At 61.0% G+C, this 24,342-nt stretch overlaps 1 protein-coding gene across 2 annotated transcripts; it reads right to left on the minus strand.

The window, feature by feature from the left end:
• Window positions 1-966: 966 nt before the first annotated feature.
• On the minus strand, window positions 967-17,868 carry FGFR1 (fibroblast growth factor receptor 1; the record flags this gene model as incomplete). Of its 2 annotated transcripts, XM_080634384.1 has the most annotated exons (17): window positions 967-1,143; window positions 1,236-1,341; window positions 1,843-1,980; window positions 2,129-2,199; window positions 2,363-2,485; window positions 2,576-2,766; window positions 2,849-2,959; window positions 3,059-3,180; window positions 3,273-3,418; window positions 4,179-4,375; window positions 5,310-5,454; window positions 7,118-7,308; window positions 7,825-7,948; window positions 8,767-8,942; window positions 9,286-9,369; window positions 9,876-10,139; window positions 17,778-17,868. In XM_080634384.1, the coding sequence occupies 17 exons, from the start codon at window positions 17,866-17,868 to the stop codon at window positions 967-969; spliced, it is 2,457 nt and encodes an 818-aa protein (XP_080490510.1). The 2 variants fall into 2 exon arrangements, with proteins under 2 accessions (XP_080490510.1, XP_080490511.1); XM_080634385.1 differs by lacking the exon at window positions 9,876-10,139.
• Window positions 17,869-24,342: the final 6,474 nt, after the last annotated feature.

Raw genomic sequence — 24,342 nt, forward strand, 5'->3', positions numbered from 1 at the left:
GAGCTCGGGCAGGATGCGGATGCTCCCGGTAAGGCACTGGTGGGCATCACCCGGGGGGGGCTGGACCAATGCCTTGGGGTCCGGCATGATCCCTGCTCCTTCCCATGGGAGCCAATGGCAGGGGGTGCAGCCCCATCCCCGGGTACCATCCCAACCCCTTGCTGGCACAAGCACCCCATGCACCAATGTGGTGCCATGGGGTGCAGGGAGGGCCAGGGAAGGGGCAGGCACATCATAACAACGTATTCCCAAAAGGCATCGACGTTATTGGTACTGTTTAATAGAGCCCCATAGAAAAGTGAAGCAGCAGCAGCAGCAATTGATACCGAGGGACCTAAACTGAACCGGGTTTAGAACATAACTTAAAAAAACATAAAACCAGCAAAAAGTAGCAAAATATATGGAATTTTTTCGTTGGCTTTTCATAGCAACTGATCCCTCCCAGCCACTAGAACCTTCCTACCCGCCTGGTGCATCTCTGGTAACAACCCCTTTAAAAAGACATGTAAATATATATTCATATTTATACATATTTGTCGTTATGTACACAGGAGTTTTGTCTTTAGCACTGGAAAGGGGGGGAGTTGGCACCCGCTGCAGCTCCTGATCCCGATGTGCCAAGGGTTTGGAAAGCAAATCCCATCGGCGCTGGCACTGCACCGGCCCCCTTGCACAGCCATAGGATGCTCAGCTCCAAGTCATGGTTAATCCCGGCTCTCCGAGCCCATCCCGGGATGGGGGCTTGGCTCCTCACTTCCCACAGGAGAAGATTCCGGCTTAACCCAGTGGAAATATCCAAGGGAGAAGGAAGAGCAGAAGGAAACCTTTGGGCTGCAGGGAGCTGCCGGCACACGAGGTGGATGGATTTGGTTATGGGGGATGCTACGGTCGTGTCTCTGACCCCCTTCTGCCCCAGCTGAGCAGGAGCGGGCAAGCCCATGGCGGTCCCTATGGCGATGGCACCCCTCAGTGTCGCTTCAGTCCCCCATTGGTGTGCTGAGGTGGGAACTTGGGAAGGCACGGCTCGTCTGGAAGAGGGTCATGGGAGAACACCGAGTCCTCTCCCGAGGAGCATGTGGAGCTGCGGGTGTCCGGGAAGCCGGGGGAATACTGATCCAGCGGCATGGAGAGGTCCAGGTACTCCTGGGAGGGATGAACGGCGAGGATGGGCTCCGGATGGGATAGAGCATCCCATGGGGAGCGCCCAGCCCCGGCGCCGCGGTGCCTTCTCCTACCTGGTTGGAGGTCATGGCCACGATCCTGTCCAGGTCCTCCACCAGCTGCTTGAAGGTGGGTCTCTGGGATGGGACGGCGTGCCAGCAATCCCGCATCATCATGTACCTGCGGGCAGAGGGAGGCGAGGGATGAGCATAGGGATCCTGCCATGGGACAGGGGCAGCACTGGGAGCCCATGGCCAGGAAAGGCGTTATCCCAGGGCTAGAGGGCTAATGCCCCGCATGGAGGGAAGGGACCTCCTGGCTGCAGGGATGCTTTGGGAGAAGGATGCTCGGGGAGCTGGGCTAATCCCTGCTCCGCGGTCATCCTGGGATCCTATCCTGCAAGAAGGAATGGGGGGAGCTGTTGGTTGAAGAAAAGGCTTTGGGGAGACCTCAGAGCAGCTCCAGTGCCTAAAGGGGCTACAGGAAGCCTGGAGAGGGGCTTGGGACAAGGGCCTGTAGGGACAGGCCAAGGGGAATGGCTTGAACCTGATAGAAGGGAGACTGGGATTGAGACAGCGCTTGGAGCACGCTGCTCTAGGGGAAGGTGTCCGTGCCCATGGCAGGGGTTGGAGCTGGATGAGCCCCGGTGCAGCCCCATTCCCTGCCCCGCTCCGCACTCACAGCTCATTGGTGCAGTTGCTGGGCTTGTCCATCCTGTGCCCTTCCTTCAGCAGCTTGAAGAGCTCCTCCACGGGCACGCCAGGGTAGGGTGAGCCTCCCAGGGTGAAGATCTCCCACAGCAGCACACCGAAGGACCACCTAGAGAGGGCAAGCGCAGGAGATGCTGCGGCATCCATAGGGCCAGCATCCCCCCTTTGGGTTCCTCTGCTTGGGGGGCTTCCCGCTGCATCATTGGCTTCGGGTCCCTGTCCCCCTATCCCATCCCATGGCCCGCGTTGCTACTCACACATCGCTCTGGTGCGTGTATATTCGGTCAAACAGAGCCTCTGGGGCCATCCACTTCACTGGCAGGCGACCCTGGGGCACAGGAAAGCTCCACGTCAGCTCTGTGCTGACAGGGATCGGGACAGGGATGCAGCCCTGCGTGCCCAGGGCATCACCAGCACGGGATGGAGCATCCCTGGCGCACGGAGCACCTCTGGATTCACCCGCCCTGGCGCAGCCTTCACTCAACACTCACATTCGTGGTCTTCTTGTAGTAATCGATGTGGTGGATGTCACGGGCCAGGCCGAAGTCCGCGATCTTCATCACGTTATCCTCGGTCACCAGGACGTTCCTGGCCGCCAGATCCCTGTGGATGCACTGACCAAGCACAGGGACATCAGGATGGGTCCCCACCATGAAACCCCGGCTTGCACCCCGAGCCCTGCATCCCATCGGGATGCTCCTCACCTTCTTGGAGGCCAGGTACTCCATGCCCCGGGCCACTTGGTAGGCGCAGGAGACCAGGTCCTTGAAGGAGAGCTGCTCCTCAGGGACACGTGTGGGGTTATAGCAGTATTCCATGCCCGGGGGCCGCCGTGCCTGCAGGTACTCCCGCAGGTTGCCCTTGCTGGCGTACTCCACGATCACATAGAGGGGTCCTATGGTGGGATGAGAGGTTGGATCATGGAGCAGGAGCTCCGGGCCCTATGGATGCAGGCCAGAGCCCTTTCCCAGCCTCACCGTCCTGCGTGCAGGCTCCCAGCAGGTTGATGATGTTCTTGTGCTTGCCGATCATCTTCATCATCTCCATCTCGGAGATGAGGTCGGACAGGTCCTTCTCTGTGGCGTCGGCTAAAGCGGAGAAGGCAGAGGTCGGCGATGGGGGTTGGATGTGGGTACCCCCCTATCGCAGCATCGTGCCCGGACCCCCTCTTCCTCACCACCACTTACACTTGAGCATCTTCACGGCCACCTTGGTCACGCGGTTTGGTTTGTCCTTGTCGAGCCCAATGGCTTCTGCCAGCACAACCTGCCCGAAGCATCCTTCTCCCAGCGGCTTGCCCAGGATGAGCCTGGCGGGAGGAGACATTCCAACGTGGGCGCACGGTGCCAGCAGCACCCGGCTGCTCCGGCAGCGCATCCCAAGGCACGGATGGGACCTCACCTATCCCGCGGCAGCTCCCAGCGCGGGTCCTCGGGGAGCTCGTACTCGGAGACGCCGGCCAGCATGGGGGTGCCGCTGGAGGAGAGGCGCGAGGGCCGGACCAGCATCACCCCCGAGTTCATGGAGGAGCTGGAGTCGGCCGAGACCTGCGGTGGGAGCGTGGGTTACCTTCACGCTGCATCCGCTGCCCCCATGCCAAGGGATGCTGAGCCAGGGACCTCACACCCCAAACCCTGCCTGCAGCCCCCTGCCCGCGGGCGCTGCTGCCACGCTGGGTCCAGGCTAAGGTGCAATTCGTACCCAGCTACTGATTTCCAAGCTGAGAGCATTGGGGCTGTTCAGCCTGGAGAAGAGAAGCTGCGTGGAGACCTCAGAGCAGCTTCCAGTGTCTGAAGGGGGCTACAAGGATGCTGGAGAGGGGCTCTTCATCAGGGACTGGAGTGACAGGACAAGGGGTGATGGGTTCAGACTGAAACAGGGGAGGTTCAGCTTGGAGATAAAGAAGTTCTTTACTGTGAGGGTGCTGAGGCGCTGGCATAGGGTGCCCATAGAAGTGAATGCCCCATCCCTGGCAGTGTTCAAGGCCAGGCTGCACAGAGTGACACGGTCCAGTGTGAGGCATCCCTGCCCATGGCAGCGGTTGGAACTGGATGATCTTCAGCTCCTTTCCAACCCAAACCATGCCGGGATTCTATAGCATTAAGCCGCTGTAAATCCTTCTCCTCTCCTCACCCTCACTGGGCCATGCCAAGGGGCCACAGTGCATCCCCTCTGCTTGCGGGATACCCATGGGTGTCCCCCCTATCCCGCACCACGACGGGCACCAAGCCGAGAGGGTGGCAGAGCGCTGGGTGTCCCCAGGAGGGGCAATAGGTGCAAACAAACCCCCTCTCTACTTTCTGTTACCTGTCTGCGCAGGGGGATGCTCTTGGCCAGCTTGTGCACGGCCAGCTGGCTGTTGAAGTCCGTCTTCTTGGTGGTGCTCTTCATCTTGTAGATGATGATGGTCACCACCATGCAGGAGATGAGGAAGGCCCCGGTGCAGTAAATGATGATCTCCAGGTACAGGGGGGACGTCATCATGGTTGGGGTGTCTTCAATAGCTGGGTCGGTGTGAACAGGGCGTTAGCATCCATGAGCCCCCCTGGTTCTGCATTGCTGGAGCCTCGGTGCAGCGTGTGGCAGGGACCAGGGGGTGTCCCCCATCCCGGAGGGATGGAGCAATGCAGCATCCCGGGAACAGGCCCCTTTCCCAGTGCTCTGCATCCACTCAGAGCTCAAGTCCTGGCCATGGTGGGATGGGGCCTGACCCGGGGCAGAGCAGCCAGAAGCACCTCCAGTGGCAGCGACCTGCAGTGGGACCCATCCATGGGGCAGCCCCCGCTTTGCTGGGACACATCAGAGCCATGCACAGCTCCAAAGGGCTGCAGCCTCACGGCGCGGTCCAGCGCGGCCACAAACAGTGATGGATCTGCACCCCCCAACCTGACCCCCCCAAGAACAGAGCCTCAGAGAGAGGTGTAAGAGGGAGTGAAGATTCCGGTCCCATCTCTGAGCACACCCGGCTGGAAAACAGCGCCTGATAAAAAGGGAAAGCTTTTGGCTGGGAAGCACCAACCAGGCAGCATCCCAAAAGCTTTCCCGGGTGCTGTTATCAGGCTTTGGTCCATGCATTGATGCTTGAGGAGCAGCATCAATGGGGATGCAGAAGCGACACACACAGAGCCCCGCGTGGGTCCTGTGCTGCAGGGCAAGGCAGGGAGCACCCCAAAACCTTGCCCTGGGTACAGGACCCTCCTGCTCCAATGGAGCAGCCCCTGGTTAAGCACCCGGGTATGCATCAACAGGGCCAGGGAGAGAGCAGGGGGCAGACCCCAATGGGGGCACACAGCGGGGGGATGCGCATCCCATCCCGCTCCGGCTGCAGGGAGCATTCCTGCATTGAGTGCATGGGGGGGACCGGGATGTGCTCTCTCCCGGACCACGATGCATACATTGGAAAGGAGGGAGGAAAGGGAGAGGAAGAGGAGTATATACCTTCGAGAACTGTCAACCATGCAGAGTGATGGGAGATCCCAATAGAATTACCCGCCAAACATGTATACTCCCCAGCATCCTCAAATGAGACATTCCTTAAGTGAAGGACTTCCATTTCTTTGTCTGTCGTGTTAACGCCAGCCGTCTAGAGGGAAAAATGGAAGCAAAAAACGGAGAAGCAAACGCCATGAGATCCTGTGGGAAGGAGGCCAGAGAGGAGGGAGAGCCCAGTCTCATTTGCCAGACCCCCGGGGAGCAGACAGAGACCAACTGCAGACCTGCTAAAGAGACCCTCGGGATGACCACTCATCCAGGCGGACCTAAGGAGATGCTGGTTAAAAACCCTTCACCAAACTGAGTGTCCTGCCCATCTGAACATGCTGGCAATGGGCTGCATGGAGAAATGAACCCCAGGCAGAGCCGGCCGGGTGACTTGGACGACATGGGGAGATACGAGGATGGAGATGGGAGGATGGAGATGGGAAGATGAAGACAACAAGGATGGAGACAACAAGGATGGAGATGGCAGGATGGAGGCAAGGAGGATGGAGATGGGAGGATAGCGACAATGAGGATGGAGACAATGAGGATGGAGACAATGAGGATGGAGACAGAAGGATGGAGACAACAAGGATGGAGACAATGAGGATGGAGATGTCAGGATGCAGACAAGGAGGATGGAGACAGGAGGATGGAGATGGGAGGATGAAGACAAGGAGGATGGAGACAATGAGGATGGAGATGTCAGGATGCAGACAAGGAGGATGGAGACAGGAGGATGGAGATGGGAGGATGGAGACAAGGAGGATGGAGACAATGAGGATGGAGACAATGAGGATGGACACAGGAGAGCAGCACAGATGGGGGACACGGCACCACGTTGTTCCCATCCACGTACAGGACATGTGCCAGGGCTGGGTGCGCGCTGGCCCCATATCAGCACCACAAGGACCAGTGCTCAGTGATGCCAGATCCACCAGGCACCCGGGGTGGGAAGCAACCAGGAGGAACACGGGGACACACAGAGAGGGCACAAGCCCAGCCGGCCCCACTGAGCATTTTTCCATGGCTGTGGCACCAGGAACAGCAGAAACAAGAGAGCCCAGAGGTCTGTTCTCCACCGCTGATGGTCCGAGGAAACACCCCAGGGGTGTTCTCCCCATTACCTTGTGCCCGAGGCCTGGTGACCGTGAGCCACGCAGACTGGTTGGCCTCGCCAATATAATTGGAAACCTTACAAACATACTCCCCGCTCTCCGCCTCTGTCACATTATACAGGGTCAGCACCTCCGCATCAGAGCTATTAATCCCCGAGTGCTGGAACAGACCAACAACATGGAATCACATTGATGCTGCGAGCAGCGGGGAAGGGATGGGGATGAACACAGGATGCAGGAGCAGACGTGGGGCCCTGACCATCCTGCTCCACATCTGGGGATGCTGCGAGCAGCACTGCTGCGGTGCAGAGGGAGCTGCTCTCATCGGGATGGAGCAGGGGCTCAGCTCCCTGCATTGCCCAGGGTCGCCCACCCAGCCCCATGGTGGGACCTCAGCACAGAGCCTGGTGGTGGCGCTGGGGCTCCTGCTGCCCAGCGGTGGTACCCAAGCATCCCACAGGACCAGTGAGCCTGCGGGGATGCAGGATGGAGCATCACGGGGATGCAGGATGGAGCATCCCGGGGATGCAGGATGGAGCATCGCGGGGATGCAGGATGGAGCATCCCGGGGATGCAGGATGGAGCATCGCGGGGATGCAGGATGGAGCATCGCGGGGATGCAGGATGGAGCATCCCGGCGTGCGGCTTTACCTTCAGGATCTGGACATAGGGCAGGTTGTCGGGGCCGATCTTGCTGCCGTTGACCTCGATGTGCTTCAGCCACTGGATGTGGGGCTGGGGATCGCTGTAGACCTTGCAGACAAACTCCACGTTGCTGCCCAGGGCCACTGTCTTGTTGGCAGGCAGCCCTGCCTGCAGGATGGGCCGGTGCGGGGACCGCTCTGCGGGATGCAGGGCCACGGGGCACCTCAGGATGGGGCTCGGGATGCTCGGCCACCCCCACCGTGCTATAAGGAACCCCAGCTATGGGATAGGTGAAATCCCGGTGCGGGGACAGGATTGTACCTATTTTAGGGGGGGGTGAGAGGTCAAACAAACCTAAGGAGGGCCCCGGCTGTTAACAAAGCGGCTGCCACTGTGGTGAGTCAGCATTAACAAACCCCTTTGTTCACCTCGCTGGCTGTTCCCTTCAGTTTGCTCAGTGTAATCAAATTAAATCACATTTTGAATGGTTCATTTACTGGCATTTAGAGGAGCTCCACATGTGGAACCGCTCAGAGCAGCCTTCCCAGCTGGGAATTACGGCTAATAAGGCGATTAGGACAGGTTTCTGTCTGGTCTATGGCATTATTTCCACCACAATTAAAAAACCCCCAGATTGAACCTCGCCGTCCCCATCCCTGCAGCGCCCGCATCCGCTGGGAATGGTGGGATAGAGGGGACCACGTGCTCCTCACCCACGACATCCAGCTGGTACGTGTGGTTGATGCTCCCGTATTTGTTCTCCACAATGCACGTGTAGTTGCCTTTGTCGGACGGCACCACCGAGTCCATGATGATGCTCCAGGTCGCGTAGCGGACCTGGGGATACAGGGATGGCCACAGGTCACATCGGAAGCTGCAGCACACAAGTCCCCATCCCCATCCATGCCGGAGCTGGCTCGGCCCCTCCGCACAGGCAGGACATAAATCTCCCTTTGAGGTCACCTTTCCCCTTTCCTAGAGGGACCGTAATCGCTCCCAGCTGTCCCGGGACAGCCTGGCCATGGAGCCAACTGCACAGGGAGCAGATGTTGGGATCGGAGCGCCATGGGCACAGGGACATCCCCTTGGAGCGCCCCAGCGCATGGAGGGAACAGACAATGCAGGTCTGTGCTTCCCAGCTGGGATCCGTGCTGCTCCCCAGCGCCAGCCCTGGGATGGTCACTGTGACCAAGCACATTCCCTTTGGGATGGATCCCAGCGCTCGGCTGTGGGTGCTCCCTGGGTCCCTCTATGGGCACAGGGGCAGTGTTCCCGCTCCCTGCGGCTGCATTCTTCGCTCCCAGCTGGAATCCGGTGGTTTCCACATTTCAGCCCCATTAGCTATCCAGGGCACTGCTGTCACCATACAGGGAGCCGTGGTGCTGCCAGCAGCCCCGCTGTGAGCTCATGGCCCTCCCCGGGATGCGCTGCATGGAGCTGTGACGTGGTGGCCACATTCCTGCTTGCGTATCCCTGGCACGGGAGCCCCGGGGCAGGAATCTGGGATGGGGAAAGGGGATGTGCTCCCTTGCGGGGTCACCAGGGGGGGTCTCTGGGCTGGAGCTGCAGCCCTGGGGGATGGCATGGGCATGGACACCTCACACTGGACCGGGATGCTCCAAGCCCCATCCCTGGGATGCTGCCCTCGCTGGTACCTTGTAGCCGCCGATGCGGTGGTCGGGTTTGAACTCTTTGCCGTTCTTCAGCCAGCGCAGCGTGGGGTTGGGGGTCCCGCTCGAGGGACACTTGAACTTCACCGTCTTGGCAGCGGGGACGGCGTGGAGCTTCTTCTCCATCTTCTCGGGATAGGTCCAATAGGGAGCGATGGCCTCTGGGGAGCAGAGTGGGGGGGGGCTCAGCACCCATTGATACCCACAGGGAGCTCTGGGGTTCTGCTCACGGTTTAATGCTATCCGGGAGTCACAGGGCCCTCTCTTTGCGAGGTGCATGCATGGCTGCAGCAGTGGTTATGCCACAGCCCTGCCTGCACGTCCCCTTGCTCCGACCAGGCTGCTTTCCCCACGCCTTCCCCACCACCGGGTGCCCTGTGCTGCAGCAGGAGCCGCTGCCCTCCCCGCTGCATCCTTCATCCCTAGGGGATGCTTTCAAGCCTGCCCAGCTTCCCCTTGCTCCCCACCAATGCAGCTCCAGGGGCAAACCCATCCCGCACGTACGGTTCGGCTTGGTGTTATCCGCCTCCTTCTCCTCCGAAGAGGAATCATCTTCATCATCATCATCCTCCGCGGAGGGGAGCGCGTCTGCAAGAGAAGAGATGCTCGGTGGAGCACCCGTGCATGGACCCTTCCCGAGCGGGGCCGGAGCATCGTGGGGTGGTGATGCAGGACGGTGCAGGGCTCAGCAGGGATCACACTGTGCACGTCACCAGCACCCACAGCCCCACAACCCATCTGCCCCGGAGGTGAATTCAGAGCTCCACAGTGTGCCCAAGCACAGCTCCTCACCCCACGCCACCACCCCATGGGGACAGAGCAAGCCTTGGCGCGCACCTCCTGCTCCATCAACACCAACACAGACCTCAGCCCCATGCAGAATTACACTCAACAACCTCCAGTGCTTCTCCCTGCGCCGCAGCAGATGGGGGGGTCACCAGCATCTCTTCCAGGCACCCCAAATCCGCCCTAACTCACCGCGCAGATCCATTTGGCCGGTGCATGCAACAGATGCGCGGATGCAGCCCGCTCCTTGCTCCGCAGCCCGGCCCCGGGGCTGCCCCTTTCCCTGCGCCCCCGGGGCCGCTACGAACCTGAGACGTTGACGGAGAAGAAGGTGGTCTCGCTTCCCGAGGGGCTGTTGGTCATGCAGGCATAGAGCCCCGAGTCCTCGGGCACCGCATCCCTGACCTCTACCTCCTCCCCGGTGATGCGGGTCCGGTTGTTCTCGCTGAGCTGGATGCCGTCGCGCACCCAGTTGATGCTCTGGACGTCATCCCTCAGCTGGCAGCGCAGCTGGAGGAGGTCGCCGGGATGCGCGGAGTAAGATTCCACTTCGATTTTGGCTTTGGGCAGAGCTGGAGGCGTTAGGGGAGAGAAAGGAGAGAAAAGAGAAGGAGAAAGGAGATAGAGACCAAAGGAAACCATGCTGCTGTTGTTAAGGAGGCAACATGCGCTGCTGGGATGCTCCGGTGCTGCCCCGAGCAGGGCAGCCGATGGCAGCGGCCGCAGAGCGGAGCGGATGGGAGGCAGCGGCCGCTTCACCCCATATAAGACCCACTTGGGTGCTGAGCGGTTCTAAAGCACCCGCACACCCCTGGGTCTCATAAGCACAGAAGCATGGTCACAGCAAGTGGCTGAGATGGGGGCAGCCGGAAGACACCTCAAGCTGCTCGGGCAGGACCAGCCTCTCCCGGGAGCATCCCAAATCCCTGCTCGGCTCTGCCACCGCGCAGAGCCCCCGAGACCCTGAGCATCATGAGCAGGGCAGCAGCGAAGCGGGCCAGGGTTCCCCATGCCACCAGCGGGACCCTCGCTGTGGTTATTAGAGCAGGGGCTGCGGCAGCACAGCGGGCAGGGAGCGAGAGCAACGGCATGGGAAGGGTCAGCCCAGGGAGCTCCAGGGGAACAGATGCCGGGCCCGGCGTTCCCAGGGCCGGGAATGCCGCAGCTGCTCCCGATGTGACACGTGCGAGCAGCACAAAGGTCCTTTCTCTCCATCCCGCTGCTGCCTCGTCTCATCTCCTGACCCTCCCTGGGCAGACGTTGGCTCTGTCCTCAAGCGCTGCCCTTCCACCCTTCATGGTGGTGCCTGAGCTGCTCTCCCCATCCCGGCCTTGGTCCAGGTTTCCAACCGTCTCCTCCAGTTCCACTTGGGAGAGGAAGGGGTTGGGCTGTTGCAGCTCCACAGGCTCCATGCGATGCAGTGCGAGCATCATCCCGGGACGATGTGCATGGCCCCATGTCCTGAGCGCTGCGCCTCTGGGATGGTGGCAGGGAATAGCTGGCTCGTCGGGACACAGGGACGTGGATGAAGCTCTCCACAGCTCAATTGCTCTGAACCACAAGGATCCAGAGCGGAGGCTGGAAAATCCCAGCTAACCCTTGGAAAGGTTCAATCTTCAGCTGATGGCTGGCTCGAAGGGTGCTCAGCGTGCACACAGCCTGCAAGCACCGCGCTGCATCCATGGGGGACAGGGCAAAGCCACAGCTTCCCCTTGGGAACCAGCATCCCGGTGCACACCGGGTGCGGAACTAACCCACGGCATCCCCCTCACCCCTTGGTGCCCACTGAGCCACACAAGCACAACCTCTTCTCCTCCCTGGTGCATCCCTGAGCAGCCACGGGGCAGCGCAGCCTGCACTAAACATCCCCGGAGCTGAAGCAGCGCAGGCAGGGGGTGCAGGCAGGGAGTGCAGGCAGGGAATGCTCTGCTCCTCCCTGCTGTCAAAGCCAAAAGCCGAGCTCTCCATCGTGACCTGTGCTTCGCTTTCTGGCCTCTTCTTGTTTCCTTGCACTGATGAGCAGCTTCATGGGGAAAGCATCCACGAGCGGCTCCAGAATTCCTCCTTTTCCTCTTGCTTAGCACTGCAAGGATGGATTCGCTTCCCTCCGCTGCTACAGGCCCAAAACAGGGCTCCGGATCCATCACGAAGAGGTTACGGAGCGTTTCAACACGGAAGATGAAGCCTGGTGGGAGTCCCTTAGGTGCAGGGGGAAGGGGCTGCCTTTGCAGTGCTGTTTGCCCCCGTTGTCGGGTGCTTGCAGTGGCTGTGGTTTGTGTTTCACTGAGTCATAGGCATCCTCCAGCACCCACAAGGCCCCATCGCCGCCGGTCCCAGCACCACGGGACCCGGTACTCAGCGTCCTCCTGCCCGTCCCCATCCCCTTCTCAAGCAGAGCAAGGTCAGCGAGCGATAAAAGAGCCACGAGAAGCCAAAGGAACACGAAACGTGGAGCCGCAGCCGCAGCCTTATCTGCCCTTATCGCGCTGCCTCCATTCCCTCTGTGCCCGGCTCTGCCCTTCCCACACACCGGCGCATTCCTTATGGAGCACAACAACCTGCAGAAGGCGGCTGGAGCTGCCGAGGGCCATCCCTAAGCACAGATACCCCCGTTGCTTGTCCCCCAGCCAGCAGCACGTGAGGAGCCGTGCCCAGATCCCATCACCGTGGTGGACCCGCATGGTCCCACCAGCATCAACCGAACTCACACCATGGCCGGATCAGTTCGATCCCAAAACACTGCTGGGAGGTAGAAAGGGAGGGAAAACTTCATCCCACCCCAGCTCAGTGCCATAGCTCAAACAGGTCCCTTCCCATGGGCACAGCATCCCATAGGACCCCATGCAAGTGCCACCAAACCCTGCCGGCGTGTGGCCAGATCCCCTTTCAAAGGCAGCAGCCCCTTCCCCCAGCCACATCAGGGCCTGTTTTGCATTAACAGCATGACCGGGGCTGTGATGGACGGGAGAGGGGAGGCAGAGGGCAGGATCCTGCCCTTTGGTCACCCAGGGCACATCTCTGGCACTGCGGGATGAGGCGGAAAAACACAGCATGATGGGAACGGCCCCAAAAGGAATTCACAGCCTAATGAGCGTGTCCAGGTTAACTCACCCGGTCAGCACAGGCTTGGATGTGGCCCTGGCACCGGGATGGCCGCGCTGGTGCATGCATCCCATTGGAATCGCAGCATCCCGGCCCCGGGATACCCTTACAGCTGTGTTACCAGCTCCATGCACCTTCATTAGGGTGAGCCCATTGGACCGCTGGGCTCCATCAGCCTGAAACATCCAGGGCTAGGCAGAGCCTTGGGTGGCAGCGTGAGGTGTTCCTGCCCATGGAACTGGATGATCCTAAGGCCCTTTCCAACCCAAATCATTCCATTATTAACTCTTCCTTGTGTTCTGCTCCTTTGTAATCCAAACCACGGCCCAGCCACAGCCCCCGAGAGCAAGCAGGGCAACAGGGAGGACAGCAACCAACACACCCGCACCAAAGGAAGCAGCAAAACACACGTTAGAGCTGAGCTATCTGCTGTTGGCTCCCGGTTTAACTTAAACTCTTTGGGATGGGGACAGCACCAGCTTCCCGGCCTGGATCCCATCCCATCCCTATGCAGTTTACAGCCCAGAAAAGCACCATCCAGAGCAGCCCGTGCTGGTTTTACGACCTTATCCCAGCTTTGAAATGGAACCGAGAGCGGGGCTGAGCCTGGCGAGCACCGGCCAGATGGGAAGTGTCACCGAGCGCCTGTAACTGTCACTGACTGGTACCCAGCGGGGATAACGGGATGGGGACGGCCTTGGGGAAGGGAGGGCACTGATTCGCCTTCCCCCCATCCCCGGTGCCCCCCACCCCATGCACACACAGCCCAGCCCGCAGCCGGCGATGCCAATGCCGATGGGGATGGCAATAAAGCGGCCAACAAAGCGGCGCAGGGACAATGCGGGCGGGGGGCGAGGGGCCGCCGGTTGCCCTGGAGACCCCAGCAGGGCTTTCCAAAGGTATTTCCTGAGGAGAAAGCACACACATGCCCGGCAGCCCCGCTAATCCCAACAGGAAGCGCTTTACCGGGATGTGGGGATTGGTTTCTTTCTTATTTAAAATGGTCTTCACTCCCCCTCAACCCCAGCACAGGCTGCAGTGGAAGGGGATGCCCCCAGCAGCATCCCTGCATCCCGGGGTGATGCACATCCCCATTCCCCTTCCATACGATGGGGGAGCTGCAGAAGCAAGCATCAGGGGGGATGCCCCCAGCAGCATCCCTGCATCCCGAGGTGATGCACATCCCCATTACCCTTCCATAGGATGGGGGAGCTGCAGAAGCAAGCATCAGGGGGGATGCCCCCAGCAGCATCCCTGCATCCCGAGGTGATGCACATCCCCATTCCCCTTCCATACAATGGGGGAGCTGCAGAAGCAAGCATCAGGGGGGATGCCCCCAGCAGCATCCCTGCATCCCGGGGTGATGAACATCCCCATTACCCTTCCATAGGATGGGGGAGCTGCAGAAGCAAGCATTAGGGGGGATGCCCCCAGCAGCATCCCTGCATCCTGGGGTGATGCACATCCCCATTCCCCTTGCATACGATGGAAAAGCCGCAGAAGCAAGCATCAGGGGGATAGCCCACAGCAGCATCCCCGCATCCCAGGGTGATGCACATCCCTGGCTCCCCTTCCATAGGACGGGAGAGCCCCATAAAGGGCTCAAGGCACCACCAGCTCTTCCTAATGAATCTATATTGGGGTGTCGAGGCAGGTTATCCCACCCTGTGGTCCCCGGATGCTGGGAGATGGGGACTGATGCACTGCTCCATGCATCCCGCTCTTCCCAGCCTGTGCCAACGGCAGCAGCACTTCATTAACAGCCCTGTTGGTCCTTTGCAAAGCTGTCAGCATAAACCCACCCCTTTCCCCCCCGGGGCAGCCACACTCAATGCTCTGCATCACTCAAAGCACAGGGCACAAGCACTCGCCCATCGGCTCCCCTCAGGCCTGGGATACCCCAAGCGGATCCTGCCCATCCCGGGGGGCACAGCGAACACCCCCATTCACACGCGTGCCAATGGCTTTTTGCCTTGCTGCCGTGCCCCACACATTGGGGGCTCAACAGGCAGCCCCCAGCCCCACAGATGCCGCTCATGGGGCAGCTCCAAAGCACTGCTGCTTATCCCAAAGACTCCTGTTTCCTTTTTTCCTCCTCAATTAAGGGCTGGAGAAGCAGCATCCGAGTGGAAAGGCAGGAGGTGGGAACAATGCCCGCTGGACAGGCTAGGAGGGGAAGGGCAGCAGCGCCATGGCCCAGAGGACACGGAGATGCCCCTGCAATTGGGGTCTGGGCATGGTGGCCCCCCCATGCTCCAGTAACAACCCCGGGCTGCTGCCATCAAGTGGCTTCATGGCTTGGCCATCTCAGTGCTGTGTGACGGGCTCCAAACCTGATCCCTTGGGAATCCATTGGGAGACACCGAGAGAGAAAAGAAGGGGGATGGAGAGCATGGAAATGGGGAGCAGGGGAGCAAAACCCACCTAGGGACAAGCTGAGCCCCTCGCTTTGCCACCTCCAGGGATGCTGCGGCTGCTGCCAGCGTGTCCCAGGCCATAGCAGGACCAAAGAGCCCCAAACCAATTTGGGGCTGGGGTGCAGGTTACGATGCGCCCCCCCCCCTCCAGCTCCCCATAGAAACCTGCTTTGCAACCCCAGGCAGGGACGGGGCAGCCCCATAGCATGGGAATGCCTGAGCAGCAGCAGCAGCAGGGAGGACAATAGCAGACAGGGAGAGAGGAGCAAAATCCCCTCGGCAATTTGGTGCAGGTTTCTATTTAACCTGGAGACAAAGACGGGCTTTGTGAGGAGGGCGCGGGAGGCCGCGCATGGAAATCTCTTGGCTTTTCCCCTGATCCCGGGTTTTTTACCACCTCCAGATTTAGGTGCCCATAAACCGCAGCGAGCGCCCGTGAATGGGTGATTTGCTGCGAGGTTTTGCACTGATCCCCAAATCCATGGGGGGGGGGGGGGGGGGGCAGGATGGAGAATCCGGGGTCCTGCCGGGATTCCTGGCTCCATGAGACGGACGTTTGGTGGCCTCAGGACCCATAAACATCCAGGCCAAAGCCGCGGCGCGCGCGGATGCTCATGGAGCGGTGATGATGGACACGATGCCCCACACACACCCCCATGGGACCCCGCTCTCCTGTGGGGCTGGACCTGGCAGCAAGCTGCAAGGTGCCGGCAGCGCTGGCTGTGTGGATCCTGGCTCCAGAGCGGCTCTTCCCATCCCGCACGTCCTGCTGGGAACATTGTGTTCCCAGCAGCCGGCCCCGGAGCCAAGGGCCGGACTCTGCCCCAGCCGGGCTCCTGCTGTGGCACTAATTGGGCCGCCCTGCTGGGAACCGTGTCGGGAATGGTTTCCAGAGGTTATTGTTAGCCCTGGCATGAGGCTGGCCAGGAACCAGCTCCCTCCTCTCCAACCTCGTCGCGCTGCTTCCCGAGCGTTCTGGGGGCTGCAGGGCTCTTGATGCACCCCAAACCCCATTGCCAACGCCACGGTCAATGCTGCCAGTGCCTTCACCACAAACCCCACCAGGAAACCTCTTCCAGGAAGAGCAATCTCCCGAGGAAAACATGTTTACCGCCGGCAACCGCGGTGTTGACACAAGCGGGGAGCGAGCGTGCCAATGGAAAACTCTTGGAGACGGTCCCCGCCAGCAGGGATGCTCTGCCAAGGCTCCGGATGGATCCGTGACCAAGGGACCTGTGCTCAGACCAGAGCCACCGACCCAGCCACAGCATCGTGGCCCCATTCCAGATGGGATCACGCCGCTGATGCTGGCGCACCCATGGGGCTCCTGCCCCATCCCAAGCCATGATCCATGAAGGGGCTGCTCTCCAGCAACCAGGGTTTGGGGGGGGAACAACAGGGAGCGAGCCTTAGGAAGCAAAACAGTCCCCATAGACCAGGCATTCCTGGGTAATTAAAACCAAAAGGCAGGGAATCAGGAGCTCTGCTTCTCCTCTGCCTCACCAAGGGGAAGGACCAAAGGCTTTTAACTGCTGGAGCTGTGCTTTGGGGGGGCAGGAGACCCCCAGAGCCCATCCACAGCCCCTCAATGAGAGGGATGCCCTCGCCTGGGGATATGCTTGCAGCAGCATGGAGGCTGCAGGGACCACTTGCATCAGCCCCAGCTTTGAACCCAGCCCCATGGGAATCCATTCTCCAGCCAGGAGCGACCCCAAGGGTCTCCACGGGATGCGCTCATCCATGTGCTGGTACCCTGCTCCCAACTCCTCATCCCCACCAGGATCATCAAGCACAAGGTTTCACACACATCACAGCGCCGTGACAGAGCCCCCAGGGCTTCACATCCTTCTCCAAACCAACACCACCAGGTTTTGCCACTATTTCTCTCCGGGTTTAAAACATCCATAGGGAATTGTGGACGCCTCCCTGTGCCCAACCAAACAGGATAACGGGCACTACGTCCCCACTGCCAGCTCCTGGGCAGCCATGTGGCACCATGCTGTGCCCTGTGGTGGCATCTCACACCAGCCTCTTCCACATGGGAGACTGGCTATCTTATTGCAAGGGAGGAATGCAAGGGCTAAGGGAGCCGGATGCTCCCAGCTGGCATGGCCATGGTGGGTTGGTTGGATGCAATGGGTTGGTTGGACTCAATGGGTTAGATGGATGAGGTGGGTTGGTTGGACACGGTTGCCCATGGTGGGTTGGTTGGATGCGATGGGTTGGTTGGACACGATGGGTTGGGTGCCCATGGTGGGTTGGATGCCCATGGTGCATTGGATGCCCACAGTGGGTTGGATGCTCATGGTGCGTTGGACGCCCATGGTGGGTTGGATGCCCATGGTGCATTGGACGCCCACGGTGGGTTGGATGCCCATGGTGCATTGGACGCCCATGGTGGGTTGGATTGCCCATGGTGCATTGGATGCCCACAGTGGGTTGGATGCCCATGGTGCATTGGATGCCCACGGTGGGTTGGATGCTCATGGTGCATTGGATGCCCATGGTGGGTTGGATGCCCATGGTGCATTGCATGCCCACAGTGGGTTGGATGCCCATGGTGCATTGGATGCCCATGGTGCGTTGGATGCCCATGGTGCGTTGGATGCCCACGGTGCGTTGGATGCCCATGGTGCATTGGATGCCCACGGTGCGTTGGATGCCCATGCTGGGTTGTTTTGCCCATCTTACCTTGGTCGGGCAGGGTCGGGGCCGGCCTGGCAGCTGAGAGCGCGGCTGTGACCAGCACAGCCCAAAGGATGAGGCACCTCCAGGTAAACATCCCACTGCTGCGGCTACTGCTCGGCGACTGGGCTCCGCAACAACCACTCCATGGGGACCCCGGGCTGGCCCCGGGGGGGTCTCCGCCGGGTCAGCCCCTCCGAGCTGTGGATGAGGAGAGCAGAGTGAGGGCAGGGTGAGAGGCAGCCCCGCATCCCACCCCCCAGCTCCCCAGTGCCGGTGATGCTCCTGGAGCATCCATCGCGGACAGTGGGATGTCCCCATGGAGCATCCGCGGCCTGGAGCGACCCAGGTCAGGTCCTCCTGAATGTGATGTGTGGAGAACAAAGGTGCTGGCGAAGCGCAATTGGATGTGGGGGAACTTCCCGGAATAGTGGGAGCCATTTTCCAGTTGAAGAGAAGGAGGTTTCTGCTCCCCAATTCCTGCACTTGTTGGTGCCAAGAAGAGGAATTCCCACATTGATCAAAATGACGCAAAGTCTTTGACCCAAGCCAGCTTCCAGAAATGTCTCCGTTTAATCATGCTCAGATGGAAAATGCTCCTCAAATCTCAACAGGGTTTGGATAGGAGAAACATTCCTATAGGGAATGGCCACTTCTCCCCTGCACAAGCAGACCCCTGGCCTCTGCCCCTCTGTCCCAAACGACCCAGGAGCAGCAGCATCATGCTCCGACCCAAGGCTTCACTGCAGCAAATCCCACATATCCACACAAAACCTGTCCATGTCCGTGCCACAGACGGACACAGATCCCGCTGCCAACCCCAGCGCCCTCCATCCCCCATAGGATCTCTAGGGCATTCCCTATGGAAGCGCTTCCCGGAGCTGAAGGGGTTACCAGCGCTCGCCTCCGCACGCAGATCTCCTTCCACCGACAGCTGCGTTCCCAGTGTTCGGGGAGAAATCCCAGCTTCCAGGGCCAGCAACTCGCTCCCATCCCTGCCAGCTCTCACGCTGGGCTCTGCAGCCCACCCATCCCCTTGGTCCCCATCCCTGCTCCGGGCACGGAGGCATCAGAGCCAGGATCGGGCACAGGGAGCCCGATCCTGGCTATAGGGATGTGCCCTCCATGGCCTTCATCCCCGCTTCCCACCACGCCAGGAGCATGGAGCTCTGCCAGAACACGTCTGAGGGGGAGCCAAAGCCGATGCCGGAGCCCAGCCGGCTCCGGCCAACTGCTTCCAGCAGCACGGAGCCGTGTTCCACCCCCAACACATCTGTGGATGCAGGAGCCTGGGATGGAGATCCCGGCATTCCTGCTCCCGCTGGGCTTTGCCGGCGAGATCCCTGCCCAACTCATTGCACAACCCACGGCCGGGGTGCTGCTGGTGGCGGATGCTCCGGGAGAACACAACATGAGGGCTGTGGATGGGATGATGCCATCCCAAACCCCTCTCTGGGTCGTGCACATCCCTGGGGTGCAGCCGGACTCCTGCAGCCCGATCCGAGCATCCCAAGCTCACCCAGTCCCTGTTCCATCCGCTTCATGCTCCCATTCCCAACCGGCCACGGGAAGGAGCTGTCGAAAGCAGGGGCTGTTCCAACAGTGAGTAACAATGGCAGTGAGTAATGAGCCGCTACTCATCCTCCCCACGCACGGAGCTGTGGCCACCGCCTCTCCCCCTGCGCTCCCCTTGCCCGGAGCCGGCTTTTCCCTATGGATCACAGGGAGGTTGGAAGGGACCTTAAAGCTCCTCCAGTTCCAACCAACCCCTTCCACTAAGAGCAGGGTGCTCCAAGCCCCATCCAACCTGGCCTTGAGCACTGCCAGCGATGGGGCAGCCGCAGCTCCCATTTAACATCGGATGCTCCCCGGGATCCTCTTCATTCCCAGGAAACCCATCTGGGGGCTCTGGCCACCTCCTCCCTGCCCCAAACCCCATGGTGACACAAGCAATGAGACAGGGAAAGCAGCACCCAGCAAACCCCAGCGTTATCTCCAAGTGCCAGGAGTTACTGGATGGGACCGGTTTATCAGGGGAGGCGGAATTCTTCAAGGGGGGGGGATATAACAAGAAATAGCTTTGGTATTTGTGCCAATCACGTTCTGTCTCTACGTGGTTGCGCTCATCGACAGCCCATGCCCCCCGGAACATGCCCTAATGCGGAGCGCCTGCGTGGGCCTCCGAGGGGAGGGATGCAGGGATGGAAGGAGGGAAGGAGCCCAGCGCCTCCAGAAGCAGCAGTTCCTGACCAATGAGTCAGTGCTGGCTCGGCGCACAGCAAAGCCCTTCTCCAGATCCACCTCGGAGCGGGCGCCTTCCAGCTGATTCAGGGGCTCGACAGCAGGATATTTCCATGGCGTATGGATCGCTGGCAGCAAGGAGCTGCCCCGTGGCTGGGAGAGTCACTGGGAGGGAGGGAAGGATGCGAGCCAAGACCCAGCGGCACCGCTTGACTGATGCTCAGCTTCCCAGGGCAGAAGGAGGTGGTTACGGCTTTGCCGGCAGGCGGACAGGGATGCAGCCTGCACACCAAGCACCCTGGGACATGGAATGGTTTGGGTTGGGAAGGACCTTAAGCTCATCCAGTTCCAACCCCTGCCATGGCAGGGATGCCTCACACTAGACCATGGCACCCAACCTGGCCTTGACATCCCAATGTTCAGAGCGATATCCCTGATGCTGGAGGGAAGGGGCAGCACAGACCTTTCCCTCTTTCCGGAGGGATAACGGAGCCATCTTTTCCCATGGCAAGCAGCGAGAGAGCGTTCCTACCTGTGCCAACCACAGCATGGCTCATACAGCCTTTATATAGACCCCAACAGGAAACCATGGCCTGGGGAGGATGGATGGCAGCTGGCTCAGGGTGGATCTCCAGCTCCATCCCCGCTGCCCATGGCCCCAGCACACTGCAATTTACTGCTCCGGGGTGGATTCAAACAACTAAAAATGGAAGCAGCAAGAGAGGAGCCAGGAGCTAAAAGTGCCCATTGGAGACCTGCATCCCAGCCAGCAATTACACCCACGGAGCCATTCCGGAGCGGTGATGGGCACCCCTGAGGTTGTGGGGGGAAGATGCTCTCCTGTGTGTTGAGGACCAGTCCCATGCAGCCTGTGTCCTGCATCCCTGGGGACCTCGAGGCTGCGCTTTGGTCTCTCCCATGCTGTGAGTCATGGGGCTGAGCTGTCCCAGGGATGTGCCCCAAAACGGGACCTTTCTGGGACCTTCCACACTCAGCTTGTGCCAAAGGTTTCTGCGCTGAGTGTAGTGGGGAAGCCCCTTCCCATCGCATGGCTCATCCCTGGGAATGCATCCACGGGGCCAAGAGCCGCTGCTGGAGCTTGGTTGGGGCATCCCAGGATCAGAGCCCAGGCTCAGGATGGGGCTAGCAACCCAGAGGCCCCAGTGACACAGGAGGCAGGAAAACACCGGGGCAAGGCCAAATCCAACAGGGAGAAGAGCCCTGGGTCTGCAGGAGCCCATGGTCCAGCCCTGCCTGGCCCTGATGCCCTCCAGTACAGAAGGAGACTCAGGTTCTCCCTGCGGCTCCACACCGGCAGCCTCCAGGCGCCCTTCCTTGGGGAAGGAGGGCATTCCAAAGGCAAAGCTGGTCGGTGACAGGGAGAAAAGCTGCTCCCGGGCCACGGGCTCGGGTCAGGAACCGAGTATTTGCTGAACTCGAAAGCAAACACAACTGCAAATGGAACTATAGGGAGAAACCATAATGCTTAAAGCAGACGCAGGCTTGGAAAAATAAATATCCAACTGTGCAGGATACCTCCTGCCTTAACCCTTCCCGGCTCACTGCAGTGGGCAGGTGGCACATAGGGCAGGAAGGATGGGGAAAGGTCCAGCCTCTCCCTGTATCCCAGGAAAACCGGGTCATTTCCAGAAGCATCCTCAAATTCAGGGATCCCTACCCAAGGGCTTCGTTTTCAGGCTTAGAGCATCCATCGGTACCCAAACATCTCCACTGGGGTGGTGCTCTGGGAAGGGACTGGTTGAGGACAGGGATACTGGGATGCAGCCACTGGGACACAGGTGCAGAGGCTGTTTTCCAGCCTGGGAAGGACTGGATGGGGGTTTCACCCCATTCAGCTCCTCCAGGGAAGGACAAACCAGCAAACACATCTCCAAAGGGGTCAGCAAGCAGAAGGTCCCAAACAGGGGACAAAGCTGGATCACTGGGATGGGACAAGCATCCGCGAACCAGCCCCTTCCAGCAGCCAGGGCTTGGGGGCCAGAGCATCAGATACCAGCTGGGACTGGGGGCAACACAGCTCCTGGTTGAGTTTGTAGGCGGATAAATCCATGGGGAGCTGCAGTTCACACCCGAAACAGCCCAAGCTCCTTCCCAGCGGGAATGAAGCCGGCTCCCTGCGCCCGGAGCTGCTGGATGCACTCATGGGTCACCCCGCCAGGGCTGGGACTATTTATCCTAATCCCTTCAGAGCAACACAAGGCAAAGGCAACCGTGCATGCCAGGCACCGCCGGGATTAGGGGAGGAAGTGCTCCTGTGTGGGGAAAATGGCTGCTGGCCAGAGCAGGGGCTGCAGCGTCCCCCGGCTCGGTTCCTGTATCCGAGACCCCCATCCCGAGCATCCCAACACCACCATCACCCCATCACCACCTCCTCTGCCTGCTCGCAGACCCCCCCTAAGCCCTGCGGGGACCCCGCAGCCGCCGAGCCCGCCTTTATGACCACGGGCCGTTAAGGTTTAAACATTGATGGGGAGGAAGCTGCAGCAGCCACCCGTGACACCGGAGCCATGGGGCAGTGACCCCACTGCTGCCGGTGTATCCCCAAACACTGCCCCGCTCCGGCCTCGCCCCACGCTCACGGCTCCCACGGGAAAACCAAACCCCACCGCAACCCAAAACACCCCACGGAGCCCATCCCGGTGCAAGCCCTGCGCCCCGATCCAGCGACGACCGGGAATGGCACACGCATTCCCGGCTGCACAGGCACAACTCAGAGCCGTTCCCGAAGACCCGCACGGAGTCGGGATAACAACGAAGGGATTCGGGATAAGGGCGGCTCTGGCAGCCCCCACCTCCCGCAGGCAGCCTGCAAACACAAAGGGAAACACCAACTCCAGGACCGCGTTATCCCGAGCTCCTCCACCGGAACGCCTCAGGATCCGAAATCTGGAGCAAACCCAAACCCTGCTCCTTTTCCATCTCTTTCTGGAAGCCGCGAGCTTCCCGCTCAGGAACTTTTAGGGAACAAGGGACCACGCAGCAACCGCAGAGCAGACCCCAGCCTCCGGCCGGGCTCCCCCGCGGCCCGGGGGGCTCTCGGGGCCCTGCCCGCTCGGGGGCCGGGGCTCGGGGGGTTCGAACGAGGGACGGGCTCGGATCGGCTCCGTTCAAACCGGCCGCTCACCGAGCGGCTCCGACCGCGGCGAGGCTGCAACCGGGGCCCCGCACACGCACTGAGCCCGCCCGCGGCTCCGCGAACCGGAGCCCACCCCCTCGGAGCGCGCCCGCCGTCGAGCCGCCCCGCCACGGGCGAGGAGCGCACCCGGGGGCCAAAAGGGGGGGAGATCCGGGAGCAGTCCCCGCCGCCCGCCCTATGGCGCCGGTCCCGCTGCCGAGCGGCCCCGTCCGAAGCGTTCTGTCCGTACTCACCGGAGCCCCGCGGCGGCGCGGTCCCGCCGCTCCCGGGAACAATGGAGGGGGAGCCCCGTCCGGGGCGATCGGCTCAGCCCCGCCGCCGCCGCCGCGCTCACAGCGGCCGCCCCATGACGGGGGCCGAGCCCCGAGGTGGCGGCCGGAGGCGCTCCCGGAGCCGCGGCCGCCCCGACGAGCCCCCGCTGCCGCTGCCCGCGCCGCCGCGTCCCCGCCGAGCGCCCGCCGCAGCCGCACTGAGCCGCTCCCGCACCGCCCCGCCGCCTGCCCCCGGCTCCTCCCCTGCTGCCTCGCACCCTCCTCCTCCTCCTCCTTCTCCTCCTCCTCAGCGGCCTGATGGGGGTTGTAGTCGCCGCCGAGCCTCGGGGCTGAGCCTCCCGGTAACGGGGTTCCGGGGGTCCCCTTCGGACGTTGTGGCCCCGAAAGCAGCCCCCGGGCTCTCGCCTGCATCCTCCCGCCCTGTTGGTCTCGGGATGGCGCAGGGATGAAGGCACCGCCTGCACCTCACTGTGCCCCCCAAGCGGTACCCAGCGCAGGGGCAGCGGGGATGGACAGAGCTGTGAGCAGCCCTGAGCTCCCAGCCTGGCCCTTCTGCAATGCAAGGCCTCAGGGCACCCACTTTCTGTGGGTTGCCAGAGACAAATCCTTCCCAGGAGCCACCCGGGAATCACCAGCCCCTTCCCAGCCGTGTGCATCAGGCAATATTCACTGGGGCTTGGAGCAGGAAAACAGCAGCTTTAACACAGAGCACCCCAAAAGCTCCCTATACGCACATGAGCCTCAGGCTCAGCCAGGACCCCGCTGGGTCCCTGGGCCAGAGGGCAAGGTGGGATAATGCCCCACTGAGATAGGAGCCCACCCCACAGAGCTCCAGCCCATTCGCTCCCCTAAGAGCTCCCCCAAAGCCAGGCTGGCTCTGGGTCACCTCTGGGGTTCAGCC

Source organism: Psittacula echo (assembly GCF_963264785.1).
Source record: "Psittacula echo genome assembly, chromosome: 25".
NCBI lineage: Eukaryota > Metazoa > Chordata > Aves > Psittaciformes > Psittacidae > Psittacula > Psittacula echo.